This window comes from Lepidochelys kempii, chromosome 6 (assembly GCF_965140285.1).
Source record: "Lepidochelys kempii isolate rLepKem1 chromosome 6, rLepKem1.hap1, whole genome shotgun sequence".
Lineage (NCBI taxonomy): Eukaryota > Metazoa > Chordata > Testudines > Cheloniidae > Lepidochelys > Lepidochelys kempii.
The window spans coordinates 3,123,018-3,139,055 of NC_136385.1; the positions used below are offsets into that span (position 1 = coordinate 3,123,018).

Sequence of the window (16,038 nt, forward strand, 5' to 3'; positions counted from 1 at the left end):
GAGGAGGCCAGGGAGCCATGCCCGCCCGCACTGTTAAAAGGGGGAGGACTATGCCCTTCTACTTTTTACCGGCTGGAAGGGCGAGCGACGGGAGGCAGGGGGTGGAGAGGAGCGAGCGGCGGGCAGGGTTTTGGGGGGGGAAGAGGTGGTGCAAGAAGGGATGGCACAAGGGTGGAGGCTCATGGAGCAGGGGCGGTGTGAGGGCGGGGCCTTGCTGGGAATGGATGGCACCAGGGCGGGAGCTCAGGAAGAAGGGGCGGGGCTTCGGGGGGGCAGGGCCACAGTTCAGGCACCCACATCTTTCGGGTACTTCCGCCACTCCTGGTTCAGGCTCTATAAATCTGGCACAATACGACCGTTCTCCTTCTCCTTCAAGTTCTCCTTCAAGTATGCTGCTGTATTATTTTTATGCTTTACAGTGGAGTCAATGCTGGTATTTACTTTTCTCCAAGTCACGTCAGTGCTTTCAGTTTCCATGGTGCAGAAAAGCTTACCTGCTTTTGGTTTCAGTTTCATAGATTTGTAAATGATAAAGCCACAAGGGCAAAAAGTGAATCGAGTCAATAAAGAAATTCCTGGTTGGCCGTTGGAAGTTAAAGCCAGGCAAACTCCAAGGAGAAACAAAGAACCCATTTTTTTTAAACAGCGTGGGCCGTTAACCGTGGGAACAAACTCCCCAGGGAAGTGGTGGATTCTCCATCTCCTGTCGTCTTCCGATCAAGACTGGACGTCTTTCTGGAAATCGCCGTACCCGAACACAAGTTATAAGGCTCAATACAAGAGGAACTAGGGGAAATTCTCTTTGTGTTACGCAGGAAGTCAGATTGGAGGTTCTAACCCTCCTGTCGGGCCTTACAGCCTATGAAAGTTTGCCAGGTGCCCAACTAGCAGGCGAGTTCTGCAGGGGTTGCTGTCGGTCCGTTTTGGGGTGCTCCTCTCGCGTGGACGCCACAAAAATGTCTCGGGAGGCACAGGCCACAGTGGGGAGCGCGTTGGCAGACTGTGCTCCCACAATGCACTGCAAGAGAATGTCATAGACTCGTAGGCCAGAAGGGACCACCGTGATCACGTAGGCTGACCTCCTACAAAACACGGGCCAGAGAACTGCCCCAAAATAATCCGTAGGCCAGCAAACTCCCCCAATATAATTCCTAGTGAGTGGAAATGGTATGAACCTGGCAAGTCGGTAAATTAAACAGATTCTGCTATACTCCAGGATTCTGTCCCTCATTCCAGCCCGGTGCAAGGCCTGTGTGGTGTCCAGTGATCACTCCGTGCTGAAGATGCTGGCAGATGATCTGCTTTGCTCTGGCTCCGGCTCCAGATGGCAGAGCCCAACAACAACTAGATCTCCACCTTGCCCTGCTTGCGCTCTGTATCCCAGAAGCTCAGCCCTTAAAGGCCCAGTTCCACAGCATGCCCGCATCTCGGACTGAGGCCCTTCTGTACCAAATGTTGGCACCGATTCAGCCATCAGAGCGGCAAGAAGAGGAAGAGACAGGGCATTTTAGCAGTGGCATGGCACCAGGGGAAAGCGGCGGGCATCATTTCTTTAGTAGAGCGCTCAAGTTGCGTGCAGATGGCAAAGGGGGGAGGCAGCTGATGTAGTTTCCATTGCTAGATGATTCCCTTATGCTGAGCGCTGTCCTAGACCAGGCTCACAAGCGCAGAGTGCTGGGACCACGTCATCGGGCAGATCTGAGACCACCAGCAACGGGTCCAGAACTTCTGCAGGAGAGAGGCCACGTGACAGGGTTGCGCTTCGCTCTTCCAGAGTGGGAAGAGGCCCACGGAGCGAAGCAGCAGCCAAGTAAAGGAAGCGGCACGTGGCTGTGGTGTGTAGGGTCCCTGGCTTGGGACCCAGAGTAGCCTGGAGGCCCAGGTCCGCCCACCCGCCAGCTCTGGAGGGGCCTAAGCCCCAGAAAGGGGGCACGGCTAGTTTAAAAGCCCAAGAAAAGGGGCTAGATATAAAAGAGGCCCAGAGACAGGGCTGAAGGTGGGGGGGCAGATCGACCGGCCTGGTGGGGCTCTTGACTAAGCACCAAGAAGGGGGTATGTTTCCGTTAGAAGCCCAGACAGGGGTCTGGATTTAAGGAAGCCCAAGAGGGGCTGAAGAGAGAAGGCCCCCTCAGCACAGTGGGGCTGAGTCCAGTCTGAGCCAGGGATTGGAAGACTTTGTTTGGTGTTTGCTTTGGATTTGAATCCTCCAGAAGGGGTTTGTTCCTCCATTTTAGACTTGGCTGGAGGGCTGAGCCACTGACGACCCGCTGAGTGAGGTCAACAACCTACAGGGGGCGCAAGGGGTGGGGCAAAAGAGATTGCAGCATCACAGCCGTCTGACAGGAGGCACTCACAAGAGGAGAGTGTGTCCCCATCACAGGCCGCCTTCCTGGAGCTGTGTGAGGAATTTGCTCCAGCCCTTCAGCACCAGGACACGAGCCATAGCAGTGCACAAACAGGTTGCTATTGCCCACTGGAAGCTGGATAGACTGGATTGTCACAGATCTGTGGCTAATCAGCTCAGTGTTTGCAAGTCAACAGTTGGATCTCTGATGGATGCTGGATATTAGGAAAAACTTTAGAACTATACAGGGAGTTATGCTCTGGAATAGGGTTCTGAGGAAGGTTGTGGAATCCCCATCATTGGACAAGCAACTGTTTAGTTGGTCCTGCCTCAGTGCAAGGAGTTGGACATGGTGACCTCTTGAGGTCCTTTCCAGGCCCAACCCTTCATTTCTATGATTAAGAGTTAATCTGCCTCCACAAGGCATCACACAACACATAGTCAACCTGTGGAACTCCTTGCCAGAGGATGTTGTGAAGGCCAAGACTATAACAGGGTTCAAAAAAGAACTAGAAAATTTCATGGAGGATTAGCCAGGAAGGGCTGGGATGGTGTCCCTAGCCTCTGTTTTCCAGAAGCTGGTAATGGGAGCACATTGCCTTATAGGAGTTGTAATTTGAGTCTCACCTGTGTAATAGGCTCCTTGGAGGACTACATCTCCCATATTGCAATGGGGCTATTTCCTCTGACAAAGCTGCACAAGGGCACATGGCTGAGTGCATTATGAGAGATGTAGTACAGTGAGGAAGCCTAGTGCATAAGGAAGCGTGAGGCTGCCAGGCTTCTGAATTACAACTCCCACCAGGCAATGTGCCACTATGGAAAAACAGTTAAATATTGAACTGACTCCAAACAAAGCATTTCAGTAAAACTGAAAAGAAAAAAAATTCTATAAAAGTCTCAATGTTTCATCCTGATTTGGGTTGCCGACAAATGTGGAAATATCAGAATTTACTGCAGGATGGAAAATCTGAGTATCACTCTGCTTTCAATGCAACAGTAAAGATGTATCCAAAAGTTTCTCTACAGCAAAGAAGCCAGGTTATGAATCCTGTGGGAACTATAAGTCTGAATGTCCTTTGAAGCAAGGATTTTTTCATTGTGTTGACTTAATAGAGAGTGTCTTATTAATTTCCTTTTGCTTTCATTTTATCTCCTTCTTTATCTGCTCTGCTCCTCTCTCTCCTCACCTACTTCCCTGCAAATTCTTCTTTCCACTTCTCCTCTTCTCCATGGCCTTACGGCCTTGTTCCCTGCTTCTGGACATTCCTCTCCAGCTGGAGGCTGGCGGCTTCACCCCCCCATTGGTGACCCCAATCTCTGAGGCCAACCTCAACTTGTAGCAGCCCCCCCAAGTAGATCCAGCAAGGCTGGGCCAACCCCTTTGTTTCCAGCTGCTTTGACAGACTTCCAAGCTCTCCTTTGCCAAGATGGGCCTAGACACCTGTAGAAAAAAGTAGGAAAGAAGGACGGACCGGAGTCATCTGCCTCCGGACAACCAGCACGTTCTGGGTGGCGCATGTGTGTGGAACAGCTGCTTTAGTACCGATGTACCGAGGGAATGCAACATGCCATTCGGGCACTGGTGTAATGGCTCTTCCGGCAGGAAACCAAATCGGAAAGAGATGCAACTCACCATATTCTGAAGGTTGCAAAAGCCGATTTGTGCCTGGGAATAAGATTTCTAAACACTCCAGAAAGTCTCGGCAGGTTGACTCCCCCCTTTTCTGTATGTAAATCAGCAACTTCCTAATTCTGGCCGCTTTGTCTTGTAGCTGGTTCAAGCTGTCATACTCCTCCTCGGTGATGACGGACTGGGCTAGTAACTCATCCAAGACGCTCTCGGGGTCTCTCTGAATGATTCCTATCAGCTCTTTGCGTTTGGTGCGTATAGCCGTGTATTTGTCGCCAGTGGCCATTGCTACCGAATCACAGGATCTGGAATGATTTAATAAAAAAATGACATGAGATGCAAGAACTAGAGTTAGAGAAGGTGCGAGGGTTAGAATCACAGAAAGGTCAGGCTGGAGGGGACTTTGAGAGGTCATCTAGTCCAGCCCCTTGTGCTGAGGCAGGACCAAGTAAACCTAGGTCATAAGTGACAGGTTTTTGTCTGGCCTGTTCTTAGAAACTTCCAGCGATGGGAATTCTACAACCGCCCTTGGAAGCCTGTTCCAGAGCTTCACTACTCTTACAGTTAGAAAGTGTTTCCTAATATTTAACCTAAATCTCCCTTGCTGCAGATTAAGCCCATTACTTGTTGTCCTATCTTCAGCGGACATGGAGAAAACCTGATCACAGTGCTCTTTGGAACAGCCGTGTAAATATTTGAAGACTGTTATCAGGTCCCTCCTCTGCTTTCTCTTCTCTAAACTAAACATGCCCAGGTCTTCCGACCTTTCCTCATAGGTTATGTTCTCTTGTCATGTTTGTTGCTCTCCTTTGGACTCTCTCCAGTTTGGCCACACCTTTCTTAAAGTGCAGTGCCTAAAATTGGACACAGTACTCCAGCTGAGGCCTCACCCAGGTTAAACAATCTGTAAAATTAATCAGATTCCTCCATTTCTTCTTGGAAGCAGAATGGTTCTGCTATCAGAACTGGGCAAATAACAGCTGTTTTGGTTCATTGGCAATGCAAAAAATAGAAATTAAAAAATTGGATCCAATGAAATGTTTTGTTTGACCTGCAAAAAGCAAGCACTGGTTCCATTTTGAGCATTTTTAAATGCTTTTGATTGTTTGTTTTTTTTTAAAAAAACAAACGCAAAATTAAAGGACTTTTTGAAAAAATCATTTCAAACTGATAAATTGAAGTGTTTGGTATCAGAAATGTCAAAATTTAAATGTTTTTATTTTTATTTATTTTTGGAATTTGTTTTTAGCCTTAATTTTTTCCCAGACCAAAACAATTCAGTGAAATCAACAAAAATTTATAAACTGTTTTGTTGTTGCCGAATTTGCGTTTTGTGCCCGAGTAAGTTTCATATGACAAATTCTGCCTAGCGCCCCCTGGAGTACCTACAGGGGGTGTAACGGTTCACAGTTTTTTCAGTTCACAGGTATCTGGGCCAAGACTTCAGCTCTTAGTCAATAATTTTTTGTCATGGTCCAAATTTCTTGGTCGAGATATACTCAAGCTCTGGACTCCAGAGAAACATTTTTCACACTGCAAGTGCCCATGTTCAAGGAATGTGTACAATGCTGTGAAATATACCCAGGGCCTATTGCTTATATTTTTAGTGCATTAAATGAAAAATAAAATCAAACCACTATATAACCTAAAAAAAATCTCCAAGAAAGATGTAATAAATCGCAGCTGAGACTTTGAGAAAGTACTTAGATAAAATGTCGAATAGATGCAAATATCAGCATTAAAACACTTTCAGTCAACGGTTTTAAGTTTTGAATGAGTATTGTCAAATACAGTTATTAGAGGCATAGCTGTATATAGATAACATATTAAAAACTTTTTGGCCTTTTGTGGTTTCTTTAACCTAAGTATCCGAGTCTGAAAGAAAATAACACTTTGTACCCATGAACTCTTCATCCTTTCCCCACAGAGTCAGAAGCACCTGGAAACCTTCTCTTGCTTAACGATTTCTCTGACCTGTGTTTGCAAACCCACCACCCTCCTCGAGGCCACCCAACTTGCAATGGATTCTCACCCAGACGCTAACATGTCCATCCTGCAGTTCCATGCCCCACCCAGTGTTGGTGGGTGCTCCACCCACCCAGTGGCCTGGATGACCCTAGGGGGATGCTCCCCAGCACCTGATAGCCTTAGGGACCCATGGCTGCAGGTGCTTCCCCCTCAGATCCTCCCCAAGCAGTGATGGCAGGTGCCCCTCCTGTCCGGTGGCCTCTGGTTCCACAAGAGAAGAATGCTTCACCCCCTCTCATCTTTCCATCCTGCACTGGGAGGAATCTCACCTACCTGTTGGCCTCTGTGTCCTAGCTGTTGCTTTGCTTAACCCTTTGTAGCCTATGATCCAATGTCTTCATGGATGCTGGGTCATAGGCAGCCTTTGCCAGCTGTGCTGGGCTTTGTTGATCACGATGAGTGTACCTCAGTGATTCAGGGGCTTCTCGCAAGTCAGAGTAATTTTCCATTCCTGTCAGGGCCAGCTACAGGCTATGTGCTGCCCCTGAAACTTCTGACTGAGGGATGGGGAAAATAAGGAGGGAGGCAGCCAGCAACTCTCATGTCTGTAAGATTATCTGGTGCAGAGAGAGCTCCTCTCAATTCTCTGCAATCCCAAGTCTACACCGGGACCGGCAGGGCTGGAACAAAGCGTGTCCCGCTTCCCTCTGTAGCCCCGAGTCCTGGCACGATTCCAGGAAGGGCTAAAGCCCCGAGTCCTGGCACACCCCGTGGTCCGCTGGAAAGTCTCTGGCAGTCCGGGTTTGGACCACACGGGCTGCCTGTGGACGACCCCATCTTAGCCCATGCAAGGAAGGGGTCAGGGCCAGTTCAGATAATGCTGCCAAAATGTAACTGCAGCTCTGGGGCCTTTTATCTTTCCAAGTTAGGCGCTGAGAAAATTGTCCCTCCCCCGCCACCCCCCTGAAAACACCTTCAGAACTGCTCCTTTCTCTAGCCGTCATCTCAGAGGAGAAACGGAGAAGTTACTTGCTTTTGCCAGATGGCTACCAGCTTGGCTAGCTAAGTCAGTCCCTGGGTGCTTCTCTCCTATTTCTGACAGCGGGGAGGTAAGATTTAGGGGCAAGAGCTGGAATAGCCGTAGTCCCATTTCAGAGCAGAGTGAAATATCCTTGCGTGTTTCACCTTGGCATTTCCATGACAATCGCTCGGCACAGCCTGCGTTAAATTCCCCGGCCTGCGCTCGACAGGATGTCAGTCTGGATGATCATAACGACCCCTTCTGACCTTAAACCAGAGGTGGGCAAACTGCGGCCCACAGGCCACATCTGGCCCGTGGGACCATCCTGCCTGGCCCTTGAGCTCCCGGCCTGGGAGGCTAGTCCCTGGCTCCCCGCCTACTGTCCCCCGTTGCCCGCAGCCTCAGCTCGCCATGCCGTCAGTGCTCTGGGCAGCATGGCTGCCAGTCCTGGTAAGGGGCGGGCAGCGGGGGCGGGGGGGGTTGGATAAGGGGCAGGGGGTCCCGGGGGCAGTCAGGAGACAGGGAGCGGGGTTGATAGGGGGGTCCTGGTAAGTCCAGGGGGGTCCTGCCAGTCCTGGTAAGGAGGAGGGGAGCGGGGGGGGGGGGGGAGGTTAGGGGCGAGGGGTCCCGGGGGGGGGCGGTCAGGTGACAGGGAGTGGTTGGATAGGCATGGGAATCCCAGGGGGCCTGTCAGGGGGAGGGGATGTGGATAGGAGTCAGGGCAGTCAGGGGCCAACGAGCAGGGGGGCTGGATAGAGGGTGGGGTCCTGTGGGGGCTGTTAGGGGGTGGGGGTGTGGATAGGGATGGGGGCAGTCAGGGGACGGGGGGGTTGGATAGGAGGGCAATGTCCCAGGAGGGGGCGGTCAGGGGACAAGGAGTGGGGGTGGGGTGGATAGGTGTGGGAGTCCCAGGGTTGGATACAGGGTGGGATCCCAGGGGTGGTGTGGTCAGGGGACAAGGAGCAGGGGGGTTGGATAGGTGTGGGAGTCCCGGGGGGCCTGTCAGGGGGAGGGGATGTGAATAGGGGTCAGGGCAGTTAGGGGACCGTGAGCGGGGGGTTTGGATGGGGGTGGGGTCCTGCGGGGGCTGTTAGGGGGTGGGGGTGTGGATAGGGATGGGGGCAGTCAGAGGACGGGGGGGTTGGATGGGGGGTGGGATCCCAGGAGGGGGTGGTCAGGGGACAAGGAGTTGGGGGTGTGTGTGGATAGATGTGGGAGTCCCGGGGTTGGATACAGGGTGGGATCCTGGAAGGGCGTGGTGGTCAGGGGACAAGGAGCAGGGGGGTTGGATAGGGGGTGGGGTCCCGGGGGCGGGGGGTCCCGGAAGGGGGCGGCCAGGGGACCAGGAGCAGCGGGGGTTGGATGGGTCAGGGATTCTGAAGGGGGCAGTCAGGGGGCGGGAAGTGGGAGGGGGCGGATAAGGGACGGGGGCCAGGCTGTCTGGGGAGGCCCAGCCTTCCCTACCCGGCCCTCCATACCGTTTTGGAACCCCGATGTGGCCCTCAGGCCAAAAAGTTTGCCCACCCCTGCCTTAAACTCTATGAATCTCCAAAAAAATAGATCATCATAGAAGCCGGTCTCCACATCCTAGCTCTGCTTCTGCTCGGCCAGACTCAGTCTGCGGAAGACGTGAGGACAAGTGCAGCGGGCACTCAGGATCTGGCCGAAGAAATGTTTACCGGGAAGGAGGCTGGAGGGTTTATTGAAAAGCAGTACCTACCTCCCAGGGTCTGCAAGAGTCGAGAGAGATCCCACCTCCCAGCGGGGTGTCCGCTGTGCGTTATATGGCAGAAATGCAGAGTCACTCTGGGACAGAGATCCTGTCTTGCAGCGTGGTCTTGGCTCTGTTTCACACAGCAGAAAAGCAGAGTTGCTCTCTAGATCTTGTCTTCCAGGGAGGCACCTGCTCTACTTTCGGTAGCAGAACAGCTGAGTCAAGCAGGTGTTGTGAGCAGGATATGGGGACAAGGGCATTGCTGGCTTCTCTCTGGGCATGTGGGAAATCAGCACAAGAGAAGTCACAAGCCAGAGACACTTTGCATCCTCCTCCTCTCACGTGATGCTTGGCACAGTCCCTGATGCTATTTGTGTCTGGCTGGGGATGAGCCAAGATGAAATGGAGGTGGTGTGATCTTAGGTCATGGCATTCACTGCAGTGCCGGCTTGCCCTTCATCACACAGCATGGCTGGCAGGACAAGACAAGCTGCATGAGATGGAGGGGAGAGGGCAGTTGGTTTCTGCTCCCTCCACCACACATGGGCTGTTTTAGATTGGCTCATTTGGGTGCTGCCACGCTTAACTAGGCACCTGTATACCTCACTTGCACTTCAACACAGTTCGCTTTCAGGATCTTGCTCGAGGAGCCTCTTGGCAACTTTAGGCATCTTTAGCATCTGGTCCTAAGTAACAAGTTCCCGGCAGACAGATGGAGAAGTGAGATAAAAAACATCAAACACTCTTGGTGAACGGTTGCAATGTAACACAACTTTTATTCTTAGTGTAATGACCGAAGCCCCCAAATTATGAATGATCACTCTTCTTAGTAAATAAACCAGAGTCCCGTTCACCTTTTTGTTCTTCGGAGGTGAACCAAAGTCCCAGCATGCCTTGCGTTTATAATTTGTTGTATTTCAGATGAACCTAAGCTGAACTTTAGCTGACCTAGTCCAGATACCAAGAAAAGGGTCACTTGTAATTGGTATGTGGCAGGCGTTTCCTGCGGTTAATTAAAATCATCTACTGTAAGATGCGTTTTGCTGATCAGGAATTGCTCTAACCAATGTTTCCTGTCATAATGACTTGGTTACAGAGATCTTTTGCAGCTGATAAAATAATGGATCGTTGAACAGATGCTGTTAGCTTCTCAGTTGGTAAGTTGGAGACAGGTCAGAAAAGAGCCATGAGAATCATAGATTCATAGATACTAAGGTCAGAAGGGACCATTATGATCCTCTAGTCTGACCTCCTGCATAACGCAGGCCACAGAATCTCACCCACCCACTCCTGCGAAAAACCTCTCACCTATGTCTGAGCTATTGAAGTGCTCAAATCATGGTTTAAAGACTTCAAGGAGCAGAGAATCCTCCAGCAAGTGACCCATGCCCCATGCTACAGAGGACGGCGAAAAACCTCCAGGACCTCTTCCAATCTGCCCTGGAGGAAAATTCTTTCCCGACCCCAAATATGGTGATTAGCTAAACCTGGAGCATATGGACAAAATTCACCAGCCAGATACTACAGAAAATTCTTTCCTGGGTAACTCAGATCCCACCCCATCTAACATCCCATCACAGGCCATTGGGCCTATTTACCATGAATATTTAATTACCAAAACCATGTTATCCCATCATACCATCTCCTCCATAAACTTATCGAGTTTAATCTTAAAGCCAGATAGATCTTTTGCCCCCACTGCTTCCCTTGGAAGGCTATTCCAAAACTTCACTCCTCTGATGGTCTAATTTCAAGTCTAAACTTCCTGCTGGCCAGTTTATATACATTATATCATCAAAGGATTAGAAAACCTGCCTTATAGTGAGCAACTCAAAGAGCTCAATTTATTTTGCTTCACAAAGAGAAGGATAAGGGGTGACCTGATCACAGTCTATACCTATCTGAAGGGGAAAAATATTTAATAATGGGCTCTTCAATCTAGCAGAGAAAGGTCTAACACAATCAAATGGCTGGAAGTTGAAGCTAGAAACATTTGGACCGGAAGTCAGGCGTAGATTTTTAACAGTGAGAGTAATTAACCATTGGAACAATTTCCCCAGGGTCGTGGTGGATTCGCCCTCACTGATAATTTCTAAATCAAGACTGGATGTTTCTTCTAAAGATCTGCTCTAGGAATTATTTGGGGCCAGTTCTCCGGCCTGTGTTACACAGGAAATCAGACTAGATGATCACAATGGTACCTTCTGGCCTTGAAATGTATGAATCCATTATGTAAATCAGATACCATGAAAAGAGGTTCACAATCCATAGGTCATTTCCTTTGTCTCTTTTCTGGAAAGCCGCATAGTCTATAAAGGGATGCCTGTTTCTATAGAAGTGCATTGTAATAGACAAAATAGTGTAATTGATAAGGAATATACATAAATGTAGTGTAATTGGTAAGATTCATAATGGACAAAATGGACAAGGAACATCTGGTGTAGCAGATGTGTTCTGAAATCAATGTAACAGCTAACCTGTAATCTACTGATTAATGTCTAAGCCTTAAAAGCTAATTGTGATTGCAAATTTTCCCAGTGGTAATTAAGTAATTACAGCTGTCATTGGCTTATTGATTCAAAATCAAATCAAATCATGAGAAAGGATTGTCTTTGTTCTACACCAGTATATAAGGGGACATAATTTTAGGAGCTAGCTGGAAGAATCCAATGCTGCTAAACTGTTGTCCAGACTGGTTTAGTATAGTTCTCTGAAAACATCTATCCAGAGTGCAGCGGCAGTCAAAAAAGCTTAACAGAATGTTAGGAACCATTAGGGAAAGGATAGATAATAAAACTGAAAAGATCGTACTGCCTCTATATAAATCCATGGTACGCCCACACCTTGAATACTTCATGCAGTGCTAGTCACCCCATCCCAAAACATATATTAGAATGGGAAAAGGTCCAGAGAAGAAAAACAAGAATGATTATGGGTATGGAACAGCTTCCATTTGAGGAGAGATTAAAAAGATGAGAATCTTAGAAAAAAGAAGACTAGGGGAATATGGTAGAGGTCTATAAAATCATGACTGGTGTGGAGAAAGTGAATAGCAAAGTGTTATTTATCCCTTCACATAACACAAGTATTAGGGGTCACCCGATCAAATCAATAGGCAGCAGGTTTAAAACAAACAAAAGGAAGTACTTCTTCACACAACGCACAGTCAACCGGTGGAGCTCCTTGCCAGAGGATGTTGTGAAGGCCAAAGTATAACTGGGTTAAAACAAATTAGATAAGTTCACGAAGGATAGGTCCATCAATGGCTATTAGCCAAGATGGTCAGGGATGCAACCCCGTGCTCTGGGTGTCCCTAAGCCTCCAACTGCCAGCAACTGGGACTGGACAACAGGGGATGAATTGCTTGAAATTGCCCTGTTCTGTTCGTTCCCTCTGAAGCGTCTGGCACCGGCCACAGTCAGAAGACAGGATACTAGGCTAGCTGGACCATGGGTCTGACCCAGTATGGCCACTCTTATGTATACTTTTCCTTTGTGTATTCTGCTGTTAATTTTTGACTAATAATCTCTGATTAAATAATCCCAATTGAGCCAATTATTTGACATCTTTCTTAGTTATTGTTGTTATTTAAATTCAAACTGTTTAAGAATTGCTCAGCCATCAAGATCTTCTAGAAAAGGCAAGACAGAGGCCTGAAAGAATCAAAAAACCCCTCAGACGTCTAATTGCGGGGTTTCTTAAGACTTTCTAAATAGCCCGAGGAAAGTCAATATTTGCAGCCTTGCACCAGAATGTACCACTGGTATAAATTGAAGAGACTTCCCTTTTTCCCTGTCTGTGAATGAGTGAATTGAAGTATAGATGTCAAATATTAAAATATTATACTATTTTGCCCGATAGAGTAGAGGGAAAAATAGGGAACTAGATGGAATAAACTACTGTGATTAAATGAAGTTATATGGGGAAAAGGGAAGTCAACTTTAAGTAGGCTTGGCAGAATTGGAGTTTTTTAAAATAATTTTGATGGATTTTTGGTGATTTTTATCAATTTGAGGTTTCACTATTGCGAGGGTATTTTGGGGGAGGATCAGACAACAGCGGGGGTCAGACAGTGATTATATAAAGACAGTAGATGTTGAGATGCAAAAAGTTAAAGCTTTATAACCATTAAAACAGAAATGGTCAACATCACATGTCACAGTGTGCAAAGTCAATAGCCTTAAATCAAACTCTGGTAAATGCTCGGGCAGGAATTTTCTTACTTTGCCTCTTTGTAAATGTCGATGATTATGGATGGAAATATGTTTCCACCGGTTTGTGCGGGTAGGGTGAAATCGACGTTTACCCACATTTACTGATAATAATCTAGTACTTTCAAACCTATTTATAGCCTGTCTCTGCTTTGGGTTAGGGAAGGGATGGCTGGATGGGGCAATGGCTCCCTCTTGTGTCCCGTAGATGGAGTCTCTCCTCAGTGCTCTAGCCAGGATTTTGGTTAGTTTGGCTTTCTGATATTGTCCTATCGCGCCGTTGAAACGGTTCCTTCCCCTGTGCAATCTCACCCTTTCTGCACTGCATTTCACCAGCCGCCCCGTTACCCAGTTATCTGCATCTTTTAGCCTGGAGCCCTTCACAATCCTCCCACACCAAAATAATTTGGTAGTGTCAGTAAATTTCCCCTCTCACTCTTCACCCTGTAATCCTAGGCCATTAATTAAATATTGAACAGTCCTGATCCTATCTGTGATCGCTGGGACCCCTGTTAGCCCACAGCAATTGTTCCCACCCCCACCCCGCCACGCCTACATCTGTGCCCCTGACAGCACCGAACTCCAGGGCCGACCTCCTGGGCAACTCTGCGCTCCCCACTAGCCACAGCTCCCCCTGTGTCAGTCAGCACCGCTGCAGCCTGCCTCCCTTGTGCAAGCCCCCCCGCCATGCAGCCCCCCCAGCCACCACCTGCATGTCCGCGGTTCCTTGCCTCACAGCTCTCCATCGCCCCTCCCCTCCCCCCACGCAGAGGGATCAGACTCCCCCACAGGGCAGCAACAGGCCCATGTTCAACCATCCAGTTTTCTAGGGGATCCTTTTAAAATTAACATCTCCTCCCCCCACTGGGAAATAAACAACTAAATCCCTCTCCGTCCCGGGTGGTCTCAACCGTCAGAGCGCCCCGCAGACCCCAGCTCTCCCAGGCCTGTGCCCCCAAACACCAGCTGCAGGATTTCAGCTCTACCCTTGCCCCTCTGGAGGGGATCCAGCCGGAAACAGGCCCCCGGCTCAGACTCCAGCCTGCCAACGACTTGCCCCTTCCCTCCTGCAGACAGACCGCTCCACTGAGGTACGCGGCTGAGGGTTTGGTTGCCCTGAACCCCGCCCTCTGGGCTTCTTGAGGCTGGGCCTGTTGCTCTTTGGTCACACTGCGAGGGGAACCACGTTTAATTCCCCCCCCCCCCCCGGACCGACAAAATTGAAGTGAGTTTTAATCTGAATGTTTGCCCTGGTGCTGTGGGCGTCCCCCAGGAGGATGAGGGCAGCTCGTTCATGGGAGCAGGGCGGGTCGCAGCCAGTCTCTCCTGCGGTGACAGGTAATTTACTAGTCATAGGAGCAGTGACCTGACCGGGGGGCTCCGACACTGCTGGTCTGTGCTCTCACCAGTACGCTGCTGGCAACTCCGCATTGGCCCTGGCTCAATCCCTCCTGTTGGAGCTGCTCTGCTTTGTACAAATCATTAAACAGCCGAGGGACGGGAACCTGGTTCTGTCATATCCCAGGTGAATGCGCTAATCGCAGGGCCACGGAGTCTTGCTCCTTCTCAGCCCCAGTGAATATTTCACAGCCTCATTGAATATCAGGGTTGGAAGGGACCTCAGAAGGTCGTCTAGTCCCAGAGGTGAAAGTAAGCTGGTACGCCCCGGTACGGCGTACCGGCAAGAGCCAGTGCACCATACCGGGGTGGATCGGCTTCCGCAGGTGCAATTTAAAGGACCTGCAGCTCCCAGCAGGCTCCGGGGACATTTAAAGGGCCCGGGGCAGTAGTGGTGGCCGGAGCCCCGTCCCTGGAGCTCTGCTGCCGGAGCCCTGGGCAAGCAATGGCAGGGCTCCGGGGATGATTTATTCATGGCGGGGTTGGACGGTAGGAAAGGGTCGAACAATAATTATTTAATGACAGTTGAGGTTAAGGTGCAAAAAGTTAAAACTTTATAACTCTTCAAACAAAATTATCAACATCTCATGTCAAAACGTACAAAGTAACCAGCCTCAAATCAAGCCCTAATAAGCTTTCATGCAACGTTTGTCTGTAAATTTCAATGACCATCGATGGAAATATATTTTTGTCGGCTTGTGTGCGTATGGCGAAATCGCTGTTTACTGACAGAAGTCTTGTCCTTCCAAGCCTACTCATACCACAGGGGAGTGCCTTAACCCCTTGGACATTCACACCATGTTCCAACCTGCTGTCCTTTGTCCTACCTGTGTGCAGAGAACTCCTGCGGGGCCACGCCAGTCAGGTAGGTAGGGGAATGCCTAGTTTGAGAATCCCTCTTCAGGGTCGTGGGGGCACAGGAGAGGCCTCCAAACTCTGGGTCAGCATCAGCAGCTGAGCGTTGATTTAGTTGGGGGTTGGTCCTGCTTTGAGCAGGGGGTTGGACTAGATGACCTCCTGAGGTCCCTTCCAACCCTGATGTTCTATGATCCTTTTCTGTGATATTCAACATGTGTCTTTCAAACTGGTTTGACAGGATGTCCCTGGTCTCTCTGACAGAGCAGCAGCAGGAACTGAGTTCCTGAGCAGAAAACAATTAGAGTGGTGTGTGAAAAGGGGAAGGAGAGGGAGTGTCTGCTCTGTGGTTTGCCCCATAGATGAACTTTGTTCCTTAGGGGCCACTGAACTTTGCTGTATCAGCTACCAAAAGGGAAGCTTTTTGCTCCTTCCTGACTGCGTTTGCAGCCGTTTTACAACGGCACCAGGAAATGCCCGTGTGCTGTCCCCAGCTGCTCTGGTCCCCAGCTGAACTGTCCTTTCAGAAGGGCTCTTTGTTTTCATGGCCAGAGTTGATTTCTTCCAATACTTCTTGTCCTGTTTGGCTGCAGCTATGAGTCACCCTGGCCAGGCGTCTTCAGCTGTGTGTTGAACTTCCTCCTGTCAGTGAGCGAAGAGGGGAACGGCAAAGTAGAAATTCGCTTTTCTTTGTTCTAAATCATGATCTGTTCAAAAATGGAGCCTGCTACTCCCGATTTTAGCCCCTCTTATTGGCTGTGTAAAAGCATCAGGGTACCCGCAGTGGTGACTGACGTCAGGCGACGGTACCATACTTAGATGTTCCTCCCCTGCCTCAGTTGTTTATGTCCCAACACTCACCCTCCAACCAAAGTGAATTGGAATGTCTACTAA

At 49.4% G+C, this 16,038-nt stretch overlaps 1 protein-coding gene across 1 annotated transcript in view; it reads right to left on the minus strand.

The window, feature by feature from the left end:
* Positions 1-9,047, minus strand: part of NOL3 (nucleolar protein 3) — an 18,143-nt gene extending 9,096 nt beyond the window's left edge. Inside the window, exons 1-2 of the mRNA XM_073346565.2 lie at positions 8,687-9,047; positions 3,981-4,282 (exon numbers count right to left, since the gene is read on the minus strand). Of these exons, the coding sequence (XP_073202666.2) occupies positions 3,981-4,263 (283 nt within the window). The 5' untranslated portion in view covers positions 4,264-4,282; positions 8,687-9,047. The remainder of the gene's footprint in view (positions 1-3,980; positions 4,283-8,686) is intronic.
* Between the last annotated feature and the right edge of the window lie 6,991 nt (positions 9,048-16,038).